General features: G+C 44.7%; 1 protein-coding gene across 8 annotated transcripts in view; it reads left to right on the top strand.

Moving 5' to 3' along the window:
- Nucleotides 1–24,912, top strand: part of LOC138662455 (von Willebrand factor A domain-containing protein 5A-like) — a 287,253-nt gene that overhangs the window by 117,635 nt on the left and 144,706 nt on the right. For all 8 annotated transcript variants that reach the window (XM_069748157.1, XM_069748173.1, XM_069748132.1 and 5 more), the window contains exons 3-5: nucleotides 8,785–8,987; nucleotides 10,361–10,583; nucleotides 11,398–11,567. In XM_069748157.1, the coding sequence (XP_069604258.1) occupies nucleotides 8,785–8,987; nucleotides 10,361–10,583; nucleotides 11,398–11,567 (596 nt within the window). The remainder of the gene's footprint in view (nucleotides 1–8,784; nucleotides 8,988–10,360; nucleotides 10,584–11,397; nucleotides 11,568–24,912) is intronic.

Raw genomic sequence — 24,912 nt, 5'->3', positions numbered from 1 at the left:
ATATACTACGTGGCTGGGCAATATACTACGTGGCTGGGCAATATACTACGTGGCTGGGCAATATACTACGTGGCTGGGCAATATACTACGTGGCTGGGCAATATACTACGTGGCTGGGCAATATACTACGTGGGCTGAGCAATATACTACGTGGGCTGAGCAATATACTACATGGCCATGCATATTCTAGAATACCCGATGCGTTAGAATCAGGCCACCATCTAGTTTACACATATCAGCCCCCAAAGGATGCCCCTCCAGGCTCTATTTACCTCCAGTGACCATTGGATCGGTCCTGCTGGAGGTCCAGTGCTCCTGGCCGATCATGTGCAGTACAGTCCTGCTCAGCTGCTTCCTTCCATAATTACCGAAGAAAAGGATTTCAGGACTATAAATGTCATAGTTAGAGAAGAAGACCCAACATAATATACAGCTCTGGCAAAAATTAAGAGACCACTGCAAAATTTTCAGTTTGTCTGATTTTAGTCTTTACAGGTATATTTTTGAGTAAAATGTAAATTGCTCTTTTATTCTATAAACTACTAACAACATGTCTCCGAATTTCCAAGCAATAAATTTTGAATTTATTTTCAGAAAATGAGAAATAGTCAAAAGAACAAAAAAATGCAGTGCTTGCAGAACTCAAATAATGCAAAGAAAACAAGTTAATAATCATTTAAAAACAACCATACTAATGTTTTAACTCAGGAAGAGTTCAGAAATCAATATTTTGTGGAATAACCATGATTTTTAAAGGGAACCTGTCACCCCAAAAATCGAAGATGAGCTGCGGCCACTGGCATCAGGGGCTTATCAACAGCATTCTGTAATGCTGTAGATAAGCCCCCGATGTATCCTGAAAAATGAGAAAAAGAGGTTAGATTATACTCACTCAGGGGTGGTCCCGCTGCGGTCCGGTCCGATGGGCATCGCAGTCCGGACCGGGGCCTCCTATCTTCTTAGGATGACGTCCTCTTCTTGCCTTCACGCCGCAGCTCCGGCGCAGGCATACTTTGTCTGCCCCGTTGAGGCCAGAGCAAAGTACTGCAGTGCGCACGCGCCGGGAAAGGTCAGAGAGGTCCAGCGCCTGCGCACTGCAGTACTTTGCTCTGCCCTCAACAGGGCAGACAAAGTACGTCTGCACCAGAGCCGCAGAGTGAAGACAAGAAGAGGACGTGATCGTAAGAAGATAGGAGGCCCCGGACCGGACTGCAACACCCACCGGATCGGACCGGCCCTGGGTGAGTAAAATATAACTTATTTTTCTCACCTTACAGGTTACATCGGGGGCTTATCTACAGCATTACAGAATGCTGTTGATAAGCCCCTGATGCCAGTGGCCGCAGCTCATCTTCGATTTTTGGGGTGACAGGTTCCCTTTAATCACAGCATGCTTTCCACCAGTCTTTCACATTGCTTTAGGGTGACCTTATGCCACTCCTGGTACAACAATGTAAGCAGTTCTTCTTTGTTTGATGGCTTGTGACTATCCATCTTCCTCTTCATTACATTCCAGAGGTTTTCAATGGAGTTTAGGTCTGGAAGTTGGGCTGGCCATGACAGGAATTTGATGTGGTGGTCCTTCTTCCACACATTGATTGACCTAGCTGTGTGGCATGGCGCATTGTCCTGCTGGAAAAAAAAAGTCCTCAGAATTGGGGACATTGCCTAAGCAGAAGGAATCAACTGTTTTTCCAAGATAACCTTGTATGCGGCTTGATTCATACGTCCTTCGCAAAGATTTAACCTGCCCAATTCCAGCCTTGCTGAAGCATCCCCAGATTATCACCGATCCTCCACCAAATTTCACAGTAGATGCAAGACACTGTGGCTTGTACGCCTCTCCAGGTCTCAATCTAACCATTAGACGACCAGGTGTTGGGCAAAGCTGAAAATTAGACTCCTCAAAGAAGATTACCTTACTCCAGTCTTTTATGGTCCAATCATTATGGTCTTTGGCAAACTTCACCTTGGCTCTCCTTTGCTTCTCATTGCTGAAAGACTTTTTTCTAGCTTTACATGACTTAAGCCCTGCCCCTAGGAGCCTGTTACGAACTGTTCTTGCCGTGCACTTCACCCCAGCTGCCATTTGCCATTCCTTTTGTAGGTCACTTGATGCCATCCTGCGGTTGCTGAGTGACATTCGAAAAAGATGACGGTCATCTCGGTCAGTGGAGAGTCGTTTGTGCCCTCTGCCGGTCTGTAGCTTTGTTGTCCCCAATGTCTGCTGCTTGACCTTGTTGTTATGGACTACCGTCCTAGAAATTTTAAGCATTGAGGCAACATGACGATCACTGTGTCCCCCTGCTAGTAAAGCCAGAATTCAGCCCTTCTTTTACTCACTCAAGACTTTTTTTCTTTTCAACTCCTTTGGCATGGTTAAGTTATTTTTTCATTTCTCTTACTTTTGGGATATTACTAGCACTAGTTTTGCCATCCAGCTTGTCCTATTGCAAGAGGATTGTGAAGACCGCAGCAGGGTTTTTTATACTTTCCTTCGTTAAATAAGATTTGGTTCAGGTGATCACCTAATCACAAGCACATTAAGTAGAATGAGGTGTACTCTGGCTGGATTTCAACAGCTGACACTGGAATGCAATGGCTGTCAGACATGTAGAGAAGCTGGTTTTTATAAAACTGTGCAGTGCTCTCTTAATTCTTGCCAGAGCTGTATATTCTACAAGAGACCAAATGAGTCAGAAACTGTCCAAACAATTGTGAAAAACTATACTTTTTATGGAATTAGCAATCACAAATCAGCGACGGGCAAAGTCCGGCCGAGAATTGGTCCCTCCCTACTTCCATCCAATCAGTGCCCGGCGCCCGCTCCATACTCCCCTCCAGTCAGCGCTGACACAGGGTTAATGGCAGCGCTAACGGACCACGTTATGCTGCGGGTAACGCACTCCGTTACTATGCAGCATCAATAGTAAAAAGATCTAATGTTAAAAATCTAATGTTAAAAATAATAAAAAAAGAAAAACCTGCTATTCTCTCTTTCCGTCGTCCGCCGATGCGCACGCGGCTGCCGCCAGCTTCCGTTCCCAGCGATGCATTGTGAAATTATCCAGAAATTACCCATCTGGGTAATTTCGCAATGCATCACTGGGAACGGAAGCTGGCGGCAGCAGCGCGCACATCGAGACAGCTTCGCTGGACGCCGGCGGGTGAGTATATAACTACTAGCTATTGAACCCGTTCTACGCCCGGGTGGCGAGCATCTATATTGGTATATGGTCTCCATCCTGGTATGTGCTGCTCCATCCTGCGTCCCCATCCTGCGTCCCCATCCTGTCATGAGCTGCTCCATCCTGCGCCCCCATCCTGTCATGTGCTGCACCAATCCTGCACCCCGATTCTGACATGTGCTGCTCCATCCTGCGTCCCCATCCTGTCATGTGCTGCACCCATCCTGCGCCCCCATCCTGCCATGTGTTGCACCCATCTTGCGCCCCCATTCTGTCATGTGTTGCACCCATCCTGCGCCCCCATTCTGTCATGTGCTGTTCCCATCCTGCGACCCCATTGTGACATGTGCTGCTCCCATCCTGCGCCTCCATTCTGACATGTTCTGCACCCATCCTGCGCCTCCATTCTGTCATGTGCTGCTCCCATCCTGTGCCCCCGTTCTGTCATGTGCTGCTCCCATCCTGCGCCCCTGTTCTGTCATGTGCTGCTCCCATCCTGTGCCCCTGTTCTGTCATGTGCTGCTCCCATCCTGCGCCCGTTCTGTCATGTGCTGCTTCCATCCTGCACCCCCGTTCTGTCATGTGCTGCTTCCATCCTGCACCCCCGTTCTGTCATGTGCTGCCCTATTCTGTCATGTGCTGCTCCCATCCTGCACCCCCGTTCTGTCATGTGCTGCTCCCTTCCTGCGCCACCATTCTTTAATTTGCTTCTCCCATCCATATGCCCCATACGCTGCTCCATTATGGTTGATGGCCCCCATAAGATGCTCCATAGTGTATGCCCCCGTACACTGCTCCATAAAGGTTTATGGCCCCCATAAGATGCTCCATAGTGTATGCCTCCGTACAATGCTCCATAAAGGTTTATGGCCCCCATAAGACGCTCTAGTGTGTATGCCCCCGTACACTGCTCCATAAAGGTTTATGGCCCCCATAAGACGCTCCAGTGTGTATGCCCCCGTACACTGCTCCATAAAGGTTTATGGCCCCCATAAGATGCTCCAGTGTGTATGCCCCCGTACACTGCTCCATAAAGGTTTATGGCCCCCATAAGATGCTCCATAATATATGCCCCCGTACACTGCTCCATTATGGTTGATGGCCCCATAAGATGCTCCATTGTATTATATGCCCCCCATAAGATGCTCCATTGTATTATATGCCCCCCACAAGATGCTCCATTGTTTTATATGCCCCCCATAAGATGCTCCATTGTATTATATGCCCCCCATAAGATGCTCCATTGTATTATATGCCCCCCATAAGATGCTCCATTGTATTATATGCCCCCCATAAGATGCTCCATTGTACCATTGTATTATATGCCCCCCATAAGATGCTCCATTGTATATGCCCCGTATGCTGCTGCCATATATAAAAAAAAAAAATACCATACTCACCTATGGGCACCGAGTGCTGGGGGGCCTGAGCAGGCGGGGACACCGGCGCGCTGTGGGGGTCAGGTGCCGGAGTCACCGCTAGCTCAGGCCCCCAGCACTTGCTATACTCACCTGTCTGTCCCGTTCCACGGCTGCGCGCCGCCATCTACTGGCTCCTCTGGCTGTGACTGGTCCGTCAGAGGGCGGCGCCGGCGCGCATTAAGCGCGTTATCGCGCCCTCTGAACTGTGAACGTCACAGCAGAGGACCCGGGAGACGGAGCCGCACGCAGCGCTGGAACGGGGGACAGGTGAATATACTTACCCTCCTGGCGATCCCTGACTCTCCGGTGGAGATCGCGGTGTGCGTTCAGTGCTTACACATACCGTGATCTCCTGGGAGCGTTACTCTGTGGGGGCCAGACTGCGCCGGCGCTTGCGCAGTCTATAAAGGCTTCGGACAGAGTGACGCTCCCAGCGTTATATTATAGTTTTTTTATTTTAATTATTTTTTTAGCAGGGATATGGTGCCCACACTGCTATATACTACGTGGCCAGTGTTATATACTGCGTGGGCTGTGTTATATACTGCGTGGGCTGTGTTATATACTACGTGGGCTGTGTTATATACTGCGTGGGCTGTGTTATATACTATGTGGACTGTGTTATATACTGTGTGGGCTGTGCTATATATTACGTGGGCTGTGCTATATACTATGTGGGCTGTGCTATATATTACGTGGGCAGTGTTATATACTGCGTGGGCTGTGTTATATAACTATGTAGGCAGTGTTATATACTACGTGGGCTGTGTTATATACTTCTTGGGCTGTGTTATATACTACATGGGCAGTGTTATATACTGCGTGGGCTGTGTTATATACTACGTGGGCTGTGCTATATATTATGTGGGCTGTGTTATATACTGCGTGGGCTGTGTTATATACTACGTGGGCTGTGTTATATACTACGTACGTGGGCAGTGTTATATACTGTGTGGGCTGTGTTATATACTGGTGGCCACTGTTATATACTGCGTGGCCTGTGTTATATACTGCGTGGGCAGTGTTATATACTGCGTGGGCTGTGCTATATATTACGTGGTCTGTGTTATATATACTGCGTGCGCTGTGTTATATACTATGTGGCTGTGTTATATACTGCGTGTTTGCCAAGTACTACCTGGCTCCTATATACTACGTGGCCTGTGCTATATACTATGTGGCTGCTATATACATACATACATACATACATACATACATATTCTAGAATACCCGATGCGTTAGAATCGGGCCACCATCTAGTGTGTGTATATATACAGTATATATATATATAGATAGATAGATAGATAGATAGATAGATAGATAGATAGATAGATAGATAGATAGATAGATATGTGTATATCTCTTATCACTATCAACAACTGGATGTCAATGAGTGGTCAACACCAATCAAATAAGAAGAGTAAAAAAATGTTGCAGGTGTGACCATAACATGACGTGCGGCAAAAAAAATGGATAAGAAAATCATAGTATAGGATCAAGAACTTAGATCATATGGATCCAAGAAGCAAAGGCATAGTATGATCAGACAGCAAAAATATCTATGGCAAATGCAGATTGTGCATGTAAGAAAAAAAGTTTGGTACATTACTCATATGCCCCAGTGTGCACCCTTCTGCCCCAATGCACGTTTCACTAGGGTACCTTCTTCAGGGCTGGAGCTGATGTGCAAGTACTGTAGATGTTGCATGTATATATGTTACCCGAGCAAGACGTCTCAAATGAAGTTGTGACCACTTAGCGCATGCGGACTAAGATGTGCGCCGTCAATCGTGATGCATCCGGACCATCTGATTACGTGCACAGGTTACAGTGTGCACTTGCTGTGATGTGTCAATGCACCACCCACACGGAAACCGGAGGTAAACACCAGCACATAGATCCAATGCCCATATGCACACTTGACTCCATTTTATTGAAGTTCAAAGATGACTCCCTAACTATCTAAAACATGTTACTAAGGAAAAGTGCATAGAGTGCAAAAAGGACAAAATACGTAAGTGCCAAAAATCATGGTAATAATTTTTTTCCAAAGTAGAGTAGAACAGATATGAGCATACAAGATAAATAAACATTGATAAATGAGAGAAAAATATATATATATATATTGATCCCTCAATCATAAGGGACATAATATTCCAAAAAAATGCCACAAAAAAAGAAATGTTATAAATAGTATATCATTAGACCACCCAGAAGAAGCGTGAGCGAAACGGCGTAGGGATCTGCCCAGGTGGTTTCACTGTGGTCTTGTGACATTAACTCCTTGAGGTAATGTACCTGTTGTGAGCATTGAGTATCTACATGCTGCTAGCATATTAGTTCGTTATCGATATACACTGCTTTAGACTAACTTTAGCACTAAGCGCGTTATTCAATAATCATGTAAACAACACCTTACCCATAACAGTTTAAGCCTAGCAGACCTCTGTAGATATTACTCCATATCGTAATGGATCAGATGTAACCCAGCCACATTATATTGCCTCTCTTGGAGGTTTGTTCCCACCCTGTTCTCTGTATGTTGTTTTTGTATAATTTATTATACCAATAATAATAAATGTTTTACCTAAGCTAGAATCTCTTTTATCCTGCGAAGTTATAGAGAGCTGCTAGAGATTGTGTGTGTGTGTATATATATACCCATAAAACAATGCAGGTCTGTGAACAGTAGGCCATAGGTCCTTTTTAGGGATGAGCGAGTATGCTCGTTACTCGAGTTTCTCCGAGCATGCTCTGGTGGTCGCCGAGTATTTTGGTGTGCTCAGAGATTTAGTTTTTGTCGTCGCAGCTGCATGATTTGTGGCTACTAGACAGCCTGAATACATGTGGGGATTCTGTTGTGAATTCTGCTTTTGGGCTCCCTCCGGTGGTTGTAGGTGGTAATGCAGTTGTCCCTGGGTTGCAGTCCTGGTCAGGTGTATCTGCTGATTGCAGTTCTGACTGGGGTATTTAGGTGTGCAGGATTCATTTGTCCTTGCCAGTTGTGCATGGTTATTGGGAGGTGTTGGACCCCTGTCTGGTTCCTCCTGCCTTGCTGCCAAATCAGCAAAGATAAGTGTCTGGTTTTGTTTCTGTGGCACACATGCTGTGTGCTTGATAATTCAGTGCTATTCATTTGTTTTTTCTTGTCCAGCTTTGATTGTGTCAGTATTTACTCAGTCTAGTTGGATTCTCAGGAGTTGCAGATACACGTTCCATGTCTTTAGTTAGATGGTGGAATTTTTTGTATTATCTGCTGTGGATATTTTTGGAAGGGTTTTAATACTGACCGCTTAGTATTTTGTCCTATCCTTTCCTATTTAGCTAGAGTGGCCTCTTTTGCTAAATCCTGTTTTCTGCCTGCGTGTGTCTTTCCTCTCCTACTCACAGTCAATATTCGTGGGGGGCTGCCTATCCTTTGGAGTTCTGCTCTGAGGCAAGGTAGAATTCCTATTTCCATCTATAGGGGTATTTAGTCCTCCGGCTGTGACGAGGTGTCTAGGGTTTGTTAGGCACACCCCACGGCTACTTCTAGTTGCGGTGTTAGATCAGGATTTGCGGTCAGTTCAGTTACCACCTACTCCAGAGAAAGTTTCATGCGGCTCCAAGGTCACCGGATCACAACAGGATTCCCTAACAAACAGGCAACCCCCACACGTATTCACGCTTTCTACCATCCGCCAATCATGCAGCTGCGTCGACATAAACTAAATCTCCGAGCACACCTAAATACTCTTGAGACCACCCAAGCGTGCTCAGAGAAACTTGAGAACCGAGCACACTCGCTCATCACTAGTGCTTTTCCTTCTCCACACTGTTCCCTATTTGCCTAACAGCAGGAAATAAGTTCCTTTTGCCCACATAACTCCTCCCACCATGGGCTGGTCCCAATAGTTAACCCTGTCGGCAGGCATCTAATCAACTGTTGCAGGCCACAAACCAGATAAAACAGCATATAAAAGACCACAATGCATTATATAACAATAAGGTCTTCAAGGTAGGGTGTCGACAGCTTCTACACGCCTTCTTAGCGCCATCCCATTTTATAACAAGGGTCGCCTGACAATGAGCTGAATATTACAGTGTAAGAATGCTACTGACTAGACATGAACATGTGGAGTTGGGTCAGGTAGTTGTAGACCGTCTCAGGAATCCATTCTTTTTGGGTCATGCAGTTCCTCTGAAGGGGATCTCGGTGGACGTCCAGGTGAAAGGCTTTGTGGCTGATGTGTCTGCAACACTCAAGTACAAGAATGAGGAGGAGAAGGCGGTGGAGGCGGTCTTTGTGTTCCCCATGGATGAAGACTCTGCTGTCTACAGCTTTGAGGCCACAGTGGAGGGGAAGACCATAGTAGCCGACCTTCAGGAGAAGGAACAGGTAAATTCTTAGTGCTTTTTGAGATAATATTATGAAGGCATAGGGTTCCTACAAGGAAGAGCCGGATTACGTTTAATCGTGGTCTTAAGTAAAATATAAAAATCACTTAGTACAAAAGAGTCACGTAAAAAGGAGGCTTACATTTCTGCCGCAAACACGTTATGATGACTGGTGGTCAGTGTTTTATTTCTAACCATCAAATTCAGCAGCCATGTTTACTGAATATGTCCTCTTCTCTTCTCCTTGTTTCATCTTTGTGATCAGTACGTGCTTGCAGACCTCCTAGAATTGCATGATTGAGAAGGAGTGAGAGCAGAGTAACAAATTAAGGAATGAGTACATGTGTGAGTCCTATATGCCATTTTAGTGGCTCAAAAACAATTTAGCTCAAAAGTATAAAGGGACTGTGGGAGATGGTCTTGTATAGACCTTATGCCGTTCCTCTATTCAGAAGAGCTACAGGGACGTATAAGAAGGCCCTGACCGACTTTCTAGATGATTGTTGATAACTGGGTATTTAGTGTCCTAAACAGTCCTTTATGGAACGGAGCACGGTCATACTGGAAAAAAGAAAAGGGCCCTTTCCAAAACTCTTCCTTCAGTACTGCAAGCATATAATTGTGCATTACTTCCTATTATGTAGAGGCACTAAGATTTATCTTCACTGGATCTAAGAGGTCAAGGCCGAACCCTGAAAAACAAGCCCATGGCATTTTCCCTCCTCCACCAAATTGTAAAGCGGGCACAATGCAGTCAGGCGGAAAACGTTCCCCTGGTAGTCACCAAGACTCGTCCATCAGATGCCAGCTAGACAAGTGTGATCCGTCTCTGCACAGAACACGTTTCCTCCAGAGTCCAGTGGTGGCAGCTTTACACCACTTCATCCGACGCTCAGTATTGTGCTTGGTGATGTAAGGCTGCATGAAGCGTCCGGCGGGGCCACAGTGTTTGTGCTGATGTTATTACCAGAGGAGGTCTGAACTCTGCAGTTATGGAGTCAGCAGAGCATTGGTGACTTTTCTCGTCTCTGCTCCTCAGCATTCAGTGACCCCAATCTGTAACATTACGGGGTCTCCTCTTCATGGCTGAGTTACTTCGGTTCCTTCCACTTTCAGTAATATCATTCACAGGTGATGGGGGAAGATTTAGGAGGAAGAAATGTCAGGAATGAACTTGTTATCTCGGTGGCTCCTATTACAGGAAGGCGCTGGTATCCGGGAGCTGTGCACCACCGGCTGCCGTTCTGTCACATGTTAGTAAAGGCAGACGGCATTGGAGGGGGCAAAGGTTATATACCAGGGGCAATAGGACTGAATGAAAAACCTGAATTTCTTGATGTGTTATCTTACAGCTCCTCTTCTCATATTTCCCAGGCTCACAAGACCTATGATGAGGCCATCAAACAAGGTCACCAGGCTTTCCTCCTAGAAGAAGATGAGAGCTCTGCTGATGTTTTCAGCTGCAATGTCGGTAACCTTCCACCTGGTCAGGAGGCTGAAGTGACCTTAAAATATGTGCGGGAGCTTCCACTCGAGGCAGACGGAGCCGTTCGTTTTGTGCTTCCTGCTGTCCTCAACCCCAGATATACCCCAAAAGGTAATAAACCAAGTATCAGTGAGACCTCGGAAAATCATCATGTTCTTCTAAATTAAAATACATGTACCTGCCCATAGTACTCAAGGATTTTAAGGGAACTCCTCGAGACACTCCTAAAGAATAGTAGTGATGATCCTTCAGGAGTGATAATGACAGATGATGAGGTTTGATGTTAGTGAATAATGAAGGATGAGGACTGTATGATGATGATAATAATGAATGATGATAAGAAGGATGAAGGATTTCAACAATGGTATATGAAGAGGATGATGGTGTGAGCATGTGCCCATATGAGGATTATAAATGTGTTGATAGATGAAAACGGTGATGGAAAATGATTAGGAAGATTAATATTGATGATGAATAAGGAGGAAAATTGATTTCAATAATGGAGGATAAATATGATGAAGAACATGGCATATGGGTGTCTATAAATGATGAGTGTGGATGATAATATGTGATAAGCCTAATTGATAATGGATGCAATGAATGATTACAAATCGGGAAGAACAGTGACGAAGCTGGATGATAATAATGATGATGGTGAATGAAGACGTGATGGTATCGGGATCTGCATGGGTGATGAAGGTGGATAACATTGATAATAATCAGAGGTTATGAAGGTGAAGGGTGATTAACCCAGAAAGTAACATTGGATGATCTTGGGGACTGTCAACCATGGTGCTGATGAGTTTCTTACAGATGTCATGCTGAATGATGTCTGATGGCGGATGATGATTTATACCGGTAATCACATTCTGTTTCGATTTATCACACGCTCACTTTTTCTTCTTTTCTTTTTATTCCGGCACAGACCAGCCTATCAGTGTGACGGCCACGCGCCCGCAGGTGCCTATCGGAGAGATCCCGTACACCCTGAGCCTGAGCGCTCACTTCCAGTCTGCATATGGCATTGCCAAAATAGTATCTAACTGTGACATCAGCCCTGTGGAGTACACCAATGAGGACAAGACCACCGCCAAGGTGAGGGAACAACTCGGGAACACGTTGACTAAATAAATCCTAAAGTAATATTTTATATGTTTTTCTTGCCCGTGCCATCATATCATAGGGTAAGGGCTCCATTTTTCTGATATGAAGAATAAAATCACTTGTGTACCGCTCACATGATGAGATTCTGGCCCCCTGCATCCACCACTAGGGGGAGCTGAGGAGCTTACTGAGGACTGATTCATCACGACATTTAAAGGGAACCTGTCACCCCCAAAATCGAGGGTGAGCTAAGCCCACCGGCATCAGGGGCTTATCTACAGCATTCCCCGATGTATCCTGAAAGATGAGAAAAAGAGGTTAGATTATACTCACCCTGGGGCGGTCCTGCTGTGGTCCGGTCTGATGGGTGTCGCAGTCCGGTCCGGGGCCTCCCATCTTCATCAGATGACGTCCTCTTCTGGTCTTCACGCCGCGGCTCCGGCGCAGGCATACTTTGTCTGCCCTGTTGAGGCCAGAGCAAAGTACTGCAGTGCGCAGGCGCTGGGCCTCTCTGACCTTTCCCGGCGCCTGCGCACTGCAGTATGTTGCTCTGCTCTCAACAGGGCAGACAAAGTACGCCTGCACCAGAGCCGCAGCGTGAAGACCAGAAGAGGACATCATCCTATGAAGATAGGAGGCCCCGGATCGGACCGCGACGCCCATCGGATCGGACCGCCCCTGGGTGAGTATAATCTAACCTCTTTTTCTCATCCTTCAGGATACATCGGGGGGTTATCTACAGCAATACAGAATGCTGTAGATAAGCCCTTGATGCCGGTGGGCTTAGCTCACCCTCGATTTTGGGGGTGACAGATTCCCTTTAAAGTATAACCGCGCTTTTAAAAACAAGGCATAGGAATATGTCAGGAGCTTTGCGCAGGGGAGTCCAGGTTCTGAGACCTAGACTGATCGCTAAAATAAAGCAATAGAGCGCGGAGGTGAGAGCTGCTCTTCTCTGAAACTGAAGACAGTCTACATAGACTTTCTGCTGATCCCTTCTTGAATCTCCGAAGAGAGCAGCGCTTTCTGACCGCTTCTGCTCCATAGTTTTTAGGATGGTTTTAGTACCTGGACCCTACTGATAAAACCGTTGTGAATCTGTGACATATTAGATGTTTTCTGAAAGAGCAATTACTCCATGAAAGCTGTACAAATGCATATGCAGTGAGTGCCCCCTAGTGGCTGAGAACAGAGAGTTTTGTCATGGCTGCATAAAGGAGAAACTAAATTTTGGACCTGTTTATATTACAAAGCCTGAATAATTGGTGCAATTAATTAAAGGTTAGGGGATAACTTGCTATTTGGTGGAGGTCCGAGCACTGGGACCCCCACTGATGCAGAGAAGAGTTCGGCGCTGTACTCTATCTCTGGCAGTCCCATAAGATCCTCCAACAATCAGCAAGTTATCACTCATCATGTGGATAGGAAATAACACCTACAAACCCTTTAAGAAATCCCAAAGAAAACATTTGTAATCTTTGTGCTTACTAAGAAAAATAGCATGGATGGTTTCCGGAGTATGAACACATAAACGTTTGGATTCAGCTCACCCTTATGACGATTCTCACAACTTGTGAATTGGTCCGAACACGGAATGGCGTCTCTGCCAGACGTGGAACTCTTGCCCAAGAAGGTACAGAAAGTATCAAGCTCCAGGACTAAAATCAAATGTCTTTATTTATATGTCTTAAAAGTGAAAAAAAAAACAGGCTGTCAGACAAATGTAGCGGTGATGCCGGAGGAAGAGTGACTAAAACAACTAGGCACGTTTCGAACGCATTGAGTGTTCTTAGACTCAGTTTCACCGTGGACACACAAATCAGGGGAAACCCTTAACATAATAACAAATTGCAATTTAAAACAGGCAAGCAAAAGCTGTGTAAGAAAAAACATCATAGTATCAGAGACAATAATATAGAGCATGAAATTAATAATGCAGCATTATTTATTTTTTCCTTACACAGCATTTGCTTGTCTGTTTTAATTTGCATTTGTTCACAGATGGGTTTTTGTGATTATGTAAGGCTTCTTTCACACTAGCGTCGGAATCTCCCCGTCGCAATGAGTCGGGGAGAGATTCCGACGCTAGCGTTTAGCGCATTGCACAATGGAGGCAGCGGATGCATTTCTCCGGCGCATCCGCTGCCCCATTGTAAGGTGCGGGGAGGTGGGGGTGGAGTTCCGGCCGCGCATGCGCGGTCGGAAAAAGCGGTCCGTCAGGAGCAAAAAACGTTACATGCAACGGATGCGAAGTGTGGCAATCCGTCGCAAATGCGTCGTCAATATAAGTCTATGGGGAAAAAACGCATCCTGCAAGCACTTTTGCAGGATGCGTTTTTTTTGCAAAACGACGCATTGTGACGGATTGCAGAAAACGCTAGTGTGAAAGTAGCCTTATGGGTTTCCCCGATTTGTGTGTTTTATCCTTCACCTCATTGCGGGACACAGGGCCATGGGTGTTATGCTGCTGCCACTAGGAGGACACTAAGCAAATATACAAAAAAGTTAACTCTTCCTCTGCAGTATACACCCTCTGCTGGCTCTCTCGTGAACCAGTTCTTGCTTAGTGTCTGTAGGAGGCACTAGGGTCTGATTTCTGACCCCGATTTTCTTATTTTTTTACTACTTTATTTTTTTCATCTTTTTTCCACGGATTGAGCGGGCGACGGGGCCTTTCAAGGTCCCAATCTCCCAAAATCATCAGCAAGCGGGAACGTGTAGTGTCGGCTTCCCTGTACCCTCTCCTGCAACCTCAGCCTGAGCTCTCATCGGGGCGACGGATTCCTTTAATGGGTCCGCTCTCCCCACACCAACAACGGACGGGAACATGGGGTGTTGCACCCACGTACCCCCTACCGGAGCCAGGACTCTTGCCGACCTGAGATTGATCCCCCAATGAGGTGAAGGAGAAGCTGGAGGACGCCCCTCGTGGCTTTTGCGTGGCCCCACTGCACCACCACTGTGAGAAAGCGGTTGGTATCAGGTATCCACCGTGCCCTCTCGACCTCCCTATCAAAGGGATGGTGGATTGAGGATGGACGGCGCCATTGATGTTCGCCATCTGTGGCCCAGCACTCCTGACTTGGATCGCAGTGAGTACGGCCGTTTAACAGGAGGACTCCTTACCTCCCTCCCCGGGGTCCTGCGTTTATGCCCGGGCCCCCGGGGGAGGGGGGTTCAGCACCTGGCCATCGGCTCTTCCACGGCCTTTACTACCACCTGGTCGTTAAATTCCCCCCCTCCCTACCTGCCTGCCTGCCTCTTGTGTGCCTGCTGCGCGGACCTCTTCACAGCTGCAGTGAGGGCTTCCACTTCCAGTAACTGCTGTGGCCGTTCTCGCTGGCTGTAGCCTCCTCGCCGCGGCCTCTGTTCTAGTCTCCGCTGCCACTACTTCCGGCCACAGCCCCTCATTTAGTCTCCGCGGCCATTACCTTACCGCCACGGCTGCTAATTTAGTCCCCGACTTCTGGCCGTGTTAGGCCATCAACACCCATGATCCCGGCCGGCTCCACCCCCCTCGCGGCAACTCCGCCCCCTCTCCGAGTCCCTCTGGCCTGGCCTGTCCAGGGTGGGCAGAGACTCACCCTCGAGATCCGAGTGATAATGCTGGCTCTTCATCGATTCCATCACCTCTTGGCGGGACGTCCTATCCGGATCCAATCAGACAACGCCCCTGCTCTGGCGTACATCAATCGCCAGGGAGGCACGCGCAGCAGAAGAGCGTTGACCGAGGTTTTGCACATTCTACAATGTGCCGAGGCAAATCAATCGCTCATCTCCACAGTTCATATTCCGGGGGTAGAGAATTGGGCGGTGACTTTCTCAGCCGCCAGGGCATAGCCTCAGGAGAGTGGTCTCTTCACCCAGAAGCCTTTCTGGGGATTTGCCAGCGTTGGGGCACTCCAGATGTAGACCTCATGGCCTCCAGGCTGAACACCAAGGTTCCGGCATTTGTAACCCAATCCCGCGATCCGCTAGCCATCGGCTTGGATGCCCTAGTACTCCCATGGAGCCAATTTCATCTCCCTTACATCTCTCCGCCTCTTCCGCTGATCCCAAGGGTCATCCGAAAAATCAAAGCGGAAGGCGTTCCAGTGATCCTTGTCGCTCCGGACTGGCCACGCCGAGCTTGGTACGCGGAGCTAATGCATCTCGTCGCCGATGTTCCCTGGAGGTTACCGTATCGTCCGGACCTTCTCTCCCAGGGACCCATTTGCCACCAGAACTCGAGAGCTCTGAGTTTAACGGCCTGGCCATTGAATCCTGGATCCTAACCCAGGCCGGGTTCTCCCGTCAAGTGACATTTACCATGATCAACGCTAGGAAGCCTGTTTCAATGCGTATTTACCATCGCGTTTGGAAAACTTTTTTCTCATGGTGTAAAGATAAGGGTCTTTCCCCGTTGGTGTTTTCCATCACCTCCCTTCTGGAGTTTCTCCAAGCGGGTCTAGATTCAGGCCTAGCACTGGCCTCTCTCAAGGGCCAAATCTCAGCCCTCTCTGTCCTTTTCCAGCGTTGGATAGCTTCCAAGCCTCAGGTTAAGACCTTCATGCAGGGAGTTTCACATCTTGTCCCTCCGTAGAAGATGCCTTTAGAACCTTGGGACCTTAACTTGGTCCTCAGTGCTTTACAAGAGACTCCCTTCAAGCCATTACAGGATGTTTCTCTCCTTTCATGGAAAGTTGCCATTCTGGTGGCAATAACATCCATCAGACGGGTCTCGGAACTGGCAGCTTTGTCAGGCAAACCTCCATTTTGATTTTCCACCAGGACAAGGTGGTGCTCAGAACGTCCTTCTTACCTAACGTTGTCTCGACTTTTTTAATCTGAATGAAGACCTTGTCCTGCGCTAGTTCTGTCTGGCTCCAGTCCATCGTACTGAGAAAGCCCTTCACACTCTGGACTTGGTGAGGGCTCTCAAAGTACATTTCCAGAACGGCATCATTTAGCAAATCTGATGCCCTTTTTGTGCTTCCGGATGGTCACAGAAAGGGTTTGCCTGCCTCGAAGGCCACGATAGCCAGATGGCTTCGTTCAGCGATCCAAGAAGCTTACCGTGTCAAAGGCCAGCCTATTTATCGGTCAAAATAAAATACACTTTTTTGTGTATTTGCTTAGTGTCCTCCTAGTAGCAGCAGCATAACAACCAAAGTCCTGTGTCCCCCCCAATGATTGGCTCGGAGTAAAGGATTTTACAGTGAGTACACAAAAATCCCTGTTTTTTATACCTTGACTTTCCTGTTCACAGTGAAACTGAGTCTAAGAACACTCACTGTGTTCGAAACGCGTCCTGTTGATTTAGCATCTTCGGACGTTTCAGTGGATTCATCCAGGGATTATGAAGGGGATGTTCGACAATTGATCAAAGATAATAAATCTCAATCTAATTATTACCGTAAGCCACGAAGACACAATAACAACGATAATTTTTCAAAAAACGCACCAGGAAAGGTGGGAGAAAGCACTGCAAAAATTTCAACTCTCTACAAAAGTCGGCTGAGAAGTCACAGCAAGACGTCTCGTTAGATGTCATAAATCTATCTTCTATTACCCTCCTTGATACTGAAATCAAACTTTTGTCACGAGGGCTCAACTTTGTTCCCACTAACTCGAATTTGAATGTCTTCTCTACCCTAAGGCTTCTTTTACATTTACCGTGGTTTTGCGTCCCATTTTTGGGGCCTTAACAGATTTCTATGGGGCTGCAAACATGGGCCATAATAATACCACGGAGCGCCGTAAGCTGTTAGGCCATGAGGGCCATATTTACAGCCATGAAAAAATATCGATCCTGCTCGATCTTTTTCACTGCTTACGGACACGAACCCCATTGAAAATCAATAAGGCCGCAAAAACAGCGGAAGCTTGTTTTTGCGGTGCACCATGAATACCGTTTTTGCGGAACGCCGGGTTTTTTTTTCCAATACTTTTTCCATAGTATTGGAAAAACGTCGATCCGCAAGTTTTTTGCGGTCCGTTATTGCGGCAGACCATGAAAATTGCGACAATACGGCCCGCAAAAATGGCCTGCAATAACGGGCCTCAAAAAACACAGTAAGTGTAAAGGAAGCCTAAAGGATATAAATAAATTTGTCAGGGATCTAACAGTAAAAAAAAACATTTTTTTACCGATGAAAAGTCACCGGTTTTGACATAATCTCTACAATTTTTTGAACAAAATGGTCTATTGTGTCTTATGGATTTTTATACTTCTAGTATTGACATCAGATGGCAATTTACTATCTCGAACTTTAAGAATAAAAATCCTACCTGTTGTCCAGTACAGACAAGAACTGCTTCCATGGAACGTTTCCAGGATAATGTAGAAAGGGACATTTGTAATTTTTTGTCGGAAACAACACCACGGTCTCATAAAAATAATTTATCGGGGGCTGAAGTAGTTGCTCTCAAGAACTTATAATCTCATATCAATATCATGATTAAAATGTCGGATAAAGGAGGCTCAGTGGTTGTTTTAAATCAATCTGATCATGTCTCTGCTATTAACAATATGTTGTCTGACACCAACATTTATCTGCCGATAAAATCGGATCCTAATTCTGATTACACAAAGGCATGCAAACTTCTTATTGATGAAGGTTTTTTATGCAAAAAAACACAGGTTGAATGTTTAAATGTTGAAATTCCAATTATCCTGATATTACACGCTTTGCCAAAAACTCTTAAAAATGTCTTTCCGCCTCCCATGCGCCCTATAGTGTCAGGTATTGGATCATCAAATGAACATTTGGGGGAATGGTTGGGCATAGTTTGGCAACCTTTAGCACAAAGAGTGCCTGGTTATATTAAAAGATTCAAAGGATGTATTAAATATCTTCCATGGTGTTAGCTGGGATCCTCAATGTGATGTGGTTGCCCTGTATACTTGTATTCCACATAGTATTGCTGTCTGTGCAGTTCAATTCCATATAAACAAATGCAGCACATACAGTCCCGATTTACAAGCTTACATTATTTCACTACTTTTATTCCTTCTTTCACACAACTATTTTTTATTTACCAAAAGATTTTTTCTTCAAAACAATGGAGTTTCAATGGAGGCGAAATTTTTCCCATCGGTTGCTAATTTAGCAATGGCATGGTGGAAGGAACAATACATTTTCAATACTAACAATCTTTTTTTTACCATATTAAATGGTATTCTAGGTATATAGACGATTTATTACTTGTCTGGCATGGTGACCCTACTTCAATTTCCTCATTTATCAATTACATTAATAACAAATCCTTATAATTTAAAATTCATCAATTTTTTTTCCACAAAAGCTCCATTAGTTTTGTTTGATTTGTACCTTTCTGGCATCCCTCTTAAAACCATTAGCAGTTGTACATACCGTAAAAAAACTGCAGGTAACACCATACTTCACGCACATAGCTTTCATCCATTCCACATGACTAAATCTATTCCTTTGGGTGAAACATTAAGGGACTAGTGAAGAGTTGTCATTCAATACGGAAAAAAGAAGTATTAAAAAAAGTCTCATGGATAGAAAATACCCTAGTTGGGCCATTGATCATGAATTTAACATTGCGGACATTAATCGAGAGAAGAACTCATTACTACGGCTTCTAATTCTAACCCTAATTAATAAGATTACCAAAAATAAGGAAGAACCTTCCCCAGAACAACCTATTCTGGTTCTTACATACAGCACTTATTTTAAGTCAATTTCGGATATTGTACACCGTAACCTAAATATTCTGAGAGCCTAGGATACCATGGATGTTTTGTTAAAAAATGGCATAAAAATAGTATTGAGACATGTATCTTCCAACTGGTTATCCACCACAGGTTATTACACGTGCAGACAACTCCCCTGCAAAACTTGTTCACGATCTAAAAAAAACTTTAACTTTCTCTTGTTCAAAAAATGTAAAAACTTTTAAACTCAAGAGCTTTTAGACTTGTAATTGAGATCATGTGGTATACATAATCGAATATTTACTGTATAAGCTCTTATAGGTGGGTTCCACTATAAGAAAATTAAAAGACAGAATTAGAGAACATCTTTATGACATTGTTCAACCCACTTCCCGATATATCAAATGTTTCTAATCATTTTGTCACATCTCATAACAGACAAATCACACATTTTAATGTCTTTGCAATAGAACAAACTCGTACATAAAAATTTGCGCGGTTGAGATAACCAAAAAAGATTACCTGATAGGGAAACCTATTGGATACATTTATTAAATACTCGAGTGCCATTAGGCTCAATGTGTTCGAAACGTGTCTAGTTGTTTTAGACACTCTTCCTCCGGTATCACCGCTACATTTGTCCAACAGCCTGTTTTTTGTTTTTTTTTTCATTTTAAAGACATACAGTTGTGGCCAAAAGTATTGACACCCCTGCAATTCTGTCAGATAATACTCAGTTTCTTCCTGAAAATGATTGCAAACACAAATTCTTTGGTATTATTATCTTCATTTAATTTGTCTTAAATGAAAAAACACAAAAGAGAATGAAGCAAAAAGCAAAACATTGATCATCTCACGCAAAACTCCAAAAATGGGCCAGACAAAAGTATTGGCACCCTCAGCCTAATACTTGGTTGCACAACCTTTAGCCAATATAACTGCGACCAACCGCTTCCGGTAACCATCAATGAGTTTCTTATAATGCTCTGCTGGAATTTGAGACCATTCTTCTTTGGCAAACTGCTCCAGGTCCCTGATATTTGAAGGGTGCCTTCTCCAAACTGCCATGTTTAGATCTCTCCACAGGTGTTCTATGGGATTTAGGTCTGGACTCATTGCTGGCCACCTTAGAAGTCTCCAGTGCTTTCTCTCAAACCATTTTCTGGTGCTTTTTGAAGTGTGTTTTAGGTCATTGTCCTGCTGGAAGACCCATGACCTCTGAGGGAGACCCAGCTTTCTCACACTGGGCCCTACATTATGCTGCAAAATTTGTTGGTAGTCTTCAGACTTCATAATGCCATGCACACGGTCAAGCAGTCCAGTGCCAGAGGCAGCAAAGCAACCCCAAAATATCAGGGAACCTCCGCCATGTTCGACTGTATGGACCGTGTTCTTTTCTTTGAATGCCTCTTTTTTTTCTCCTGTAAACTCGATGTTGATGCCTTTGCCCAAAAAGCTCTACTTTTGTCTCATCTGACCAGAGAACATTCTTCCAAAACGTTTTAGGCTTTTTCAGGTAAGTTTTGGCAAACTCCAGCCTGGCTTTTTTATGTCTCGGGGTAAGAAGTGGGGTCTTCCTGGGTCTCCTACCATACAGTCCCTTTTCATTCAGATGCCGACGGATAGTAGGGGTTGACACTGTTGTACCCTCGGACTGCAGGGCAGCTTGAGCTTGTTTGGACGTTAGTCGAGGTGCTTTTTTTCCAACATCCGCACAATCTTGCGTTGAAATCTCTTGTCAATTTTTCTTTTCCGTCCACATCTAGGGAGGTTAGCCACAGTGCCATGGGCTTTAAACTTCTTGATGACACTGCGCACGGTAGACACAGGAACATTCAGGTCTTTGGAGATGGACTTGTAGCCTTGAGATTGCTCATGCTTCCTCACAATTTGGTTTCTCAAGTCCTCAGACAGTTCTTTGGTCTTCTTTCTTTTCTCCATGCTCAATGTGGTACACACTAGGACACAGGACAGAGGTTGAGTCAACTTTAATCCATGTCAACTGGCTGCAAGTGTGATTTAGTTATTGCCAACACCTGTTAGGTGCCACAGGTAAGTTACAGGTGCTGTTAATTACACAAATTAGAGAAGCATCACATGATTTTTCGAACATTGCCAATACTTTTGTCCACCCCCTTTTTTATGTTTGGTGTGGAATTATATCCAATTTGGCTTTAGGACAATTCTTTTTGTGTTTTTTCATTTAAGACAAATTTAATGAAGATAATAGTAACAAAGAATTTATGTTTGCAATCATTTTCAGGAAGAAACTGAGTATTATCTGACAGAATTGCAGGGGTGTCAATACTTTTGGCCACAACTGTATAAATAAAGACATTTGATTTTAGTGCTGGAGCTGGATACTTTCCATACCTTGTTGTGCAATGGTTTTCGAAGTACCTTGTAGGATGACAGTGTGTAGGCAGGTACTCGTCCTTTATATAACCAGGATAGTGATGTTATCAGACCAAGAGACCCAGCAGATACCATGGATGAAATTATACTGGTACTGTGGCCGGCTCTATTATAGGGTTGCAGAGCTGGGACAGATACTGTTATGTGGTTACTGTGGCTGGCTGTATTATAGGCTGTATTATATGAGTACTGTGATAAGGAATATTATGGGGTGGCAATGCCTGATACTGTTATGTGGCTACTGTGGCTGGCTGTATTATATGGGTACCGTGATAAGGAATATTATAGGGTGATGGTGCCTGATACTGTTATGTGGTTACTGTGGCTGGCTGTATTATATGGGTACTGTGATAAGGAATATTACAGGGTGACGGTGCCTGATACTGTTATGTGGTTACTGTGGCTGGCTGTATTATATGAGTACTGTGATAAGGAATATTACAGGGTGACGGTGCCTGATACTGTTATGTGGCTACTGTGGCTGGCTGTATTATATGGGTACAGTGATAAGGAATATTACAGGGTGACAGTGTCTGATACTGTTATGTGGCTACTGTGGCTGGCTGTATTATATGGGTACTGTGATAAGGAATATTACAGGGTGACGGTGCCTGATACTGTTATGTGGTTACTGTGGCTGGCTGTATTATATGAGTACTGTGATAAGGAATATTATAGGGTGACAGTGCCTGATACTGTTATGTGGCTACTGTGGCTGGCTGTATTATATGGGTACCGTGATAAGGATTATTATAGGGTGACGGTGCCTGATACTGTTATGTGGTTACTGTGGCTGGCTGTATTATATGGGTACTGTGATAAGGAATATTATAGGGTGACAGTGCCTGATACTGTTATGTGGTTACTGTGGCTGGCTGTATTATATGGGTACTATGATAAGGAATATTATAGGGTGACAGTGTCTGATACTGTTATGTGGTTACTGTGGCTGGCTGTATTATATGAGTACTGTGATAAGGAATATTACAGGGTGACGGTGCCTGATACTGTTATGTGGTTACTGTGGCTGGCTGTATTATATGGGTACTGTGATAAGGAATATTATAGGGTGACAGTGTCTGATACTGTTATGTGGTTACTGTGGCTGGCTGTATTATATGGGTACTGTGATAAGGAATATTATAGGGTGACAGTGTCTGATACTGTGATGTGGTTACTGTGGCTGGCTGTATTATATGGGTACCGTGATAAGGAATATTATAGGGTGACGGTGCCTGATACTGTTATGTGGCTACTGTGGCTGGCTGTATTATATGGGTACCGTGATAAGGATTATTATAGGGTGACGGTGCCTGATACTGTTATGTGGTTACTGTGGCTGGCTGTATTATATGGGTACTGTGATAAGGAATATTATAGGGTGACAATGCCTGATACTGTTATGTGGTTACTGTGGCTGGCTGTATTATATGGGTACAGTGATAAGGAATATTATAGGGTGACAGTGCCTGATACTGTTATGTGGTTACTGTGGCTGGCTGTATTATATGGGTACTGTGATAAGGAATATTATAGGGTGACGGTGTCTGATACTGTTATGTGGCTACTGTGGCTGGCTATATTATATGAGTACCGTGATAAGGAATATTATAGGGTGACGGTGCCTGATACTGTTATGTGGTTACTGTGGCTGGCTGTATTATATGGGTACTGTGATAAGGAATAATTATAGGGTGACAGTGCCTGATACTGTTATGTGGTTACTGTGGCTGGCTGTATTATATGGGTACTGTGATAAGGAATATTATAGGGTGACAGTGTCTGATACTGTTATGTGGTTACTGTGGCTGGCTGTATTATATGAGTACTGTGATAAGGAATATTACAGGGTGACGGTGCCTGATACTGTTATGTGGTTACTGTGGCTGGCTGTATTATATGGGTACTGTGATAAGGAATATTATAGGGTGACAGTGTCTGATACTGTTATGTGGTTACTGTGGCTGGCTGTATTATATGGGTACTGTGATAAGGAATATTATAGGGTGACGGTGCCTGATACTGTTATGTGGTTACTGTGGCTGGCTGTATTATATGGGTACTGTGATAAGGAATATTATAGGGTGACAGTGTCTGATACTGTTATGTGGTTACTGTGGCTGGCTGTATTATATGGGTACCGTGATAAGGAATATTATAGGGTGACGGTGCCTGATACTGTTATGTGGCTACTGTGGCTGGCTGTATTATATGGGTACCGTGATAAGGATTATTATAGGGTGACGGTGCCTGATACTGTTATGTGGTTACTGTGGCTGGCTGTATTATATGGGTACTGTGATAAGGAATATTATAGGGTGACAGTGTCTGATACTGTTATGTGGTTACTGTGGCTGGCTGTATTATATGGGTACTGTGATAAGGAATATTATAGGGTGACAATGCCTGATACTGTTATGTGGTTACTGTGGCTGGCTGTATTATATGGGTACAGTGATAAGGAATATTATAGGGTGACAGTGCCTGATGCTGTTATGTGGCTACTGTGGCTGGCTGTATTATATGGGTACTGTGATAAGGAATATTATAGGGTGACGGTGCCTGATACTGTTATGTGGTTACGGTGGCTGGCTGTATTATATGGGTACCGTGATAAGGAATATTATAGGGTGAGGGTGCCTGATACTGTTATGTGGTTACTGTGGCTGGCTGTATTATATGGGTACAGTGATAAGGAATATTATAGGGTGACAGTGCCTGATACTGTTATGTGGTTACTGTGGCTGGCTGTATTATATGGGTACTGTGATAACGAATATTATAGGGTGACGGTGCCTGATACTGTTATGTGGTTACGGTGGCTGGCTGTATTATATGGGTACCGTGATAAGGAATATTATAGGGTGAGGGTGCCTGATACTGTTATGTGGTTACTGTGGCTGGCTGTATTATATGGGTACAGTGATAAGGAATATTATAGGGTGACAGTGCCTGATACTGTTATGTGGTTACTGTGGCTGGCTGTATTATATGAGTACTGTGATAACGAATATCATAGGGTGACAGTGCCTGATACTGTTATATTGTTACTGTGGCTGGCTATATTATATGAGTACTGTGATAAGGAATATTATAGGGTGACGGTGTCTGATACTGTTATGTGGCTACTGTGGCTGGCTGTATTATATGGGTACCGTGATAAGGAATATTATAGGGTGACAGTGCCTGATACTGTTATGTGGTTACTGTGGCTGGCTGTATTATATGGGTACTGTGATAAGGAATAATTATAGGGTG

Source organism: Ranitomeya imitator, chromosome 1 (assembly GCF_032444005.1).
Source record: "Ranitomeya imitator isolate aRanImi1 chromosome 1, aRanImi1.pri, whole genome shotgun sequence".
Taxonomy (NCBI): domain Eukaryota; kingdom Metazoa; phylum Chordata; class Amphibia; order Anura; family Dendrobatidae; genus Ranitomeya; species Ranitomeya imitator.
The sequence above is the reverse complement of the archived record's forward strand: the minus strand, read 5'-3'. Positions and strand labels throughout refer to the sequence as shown.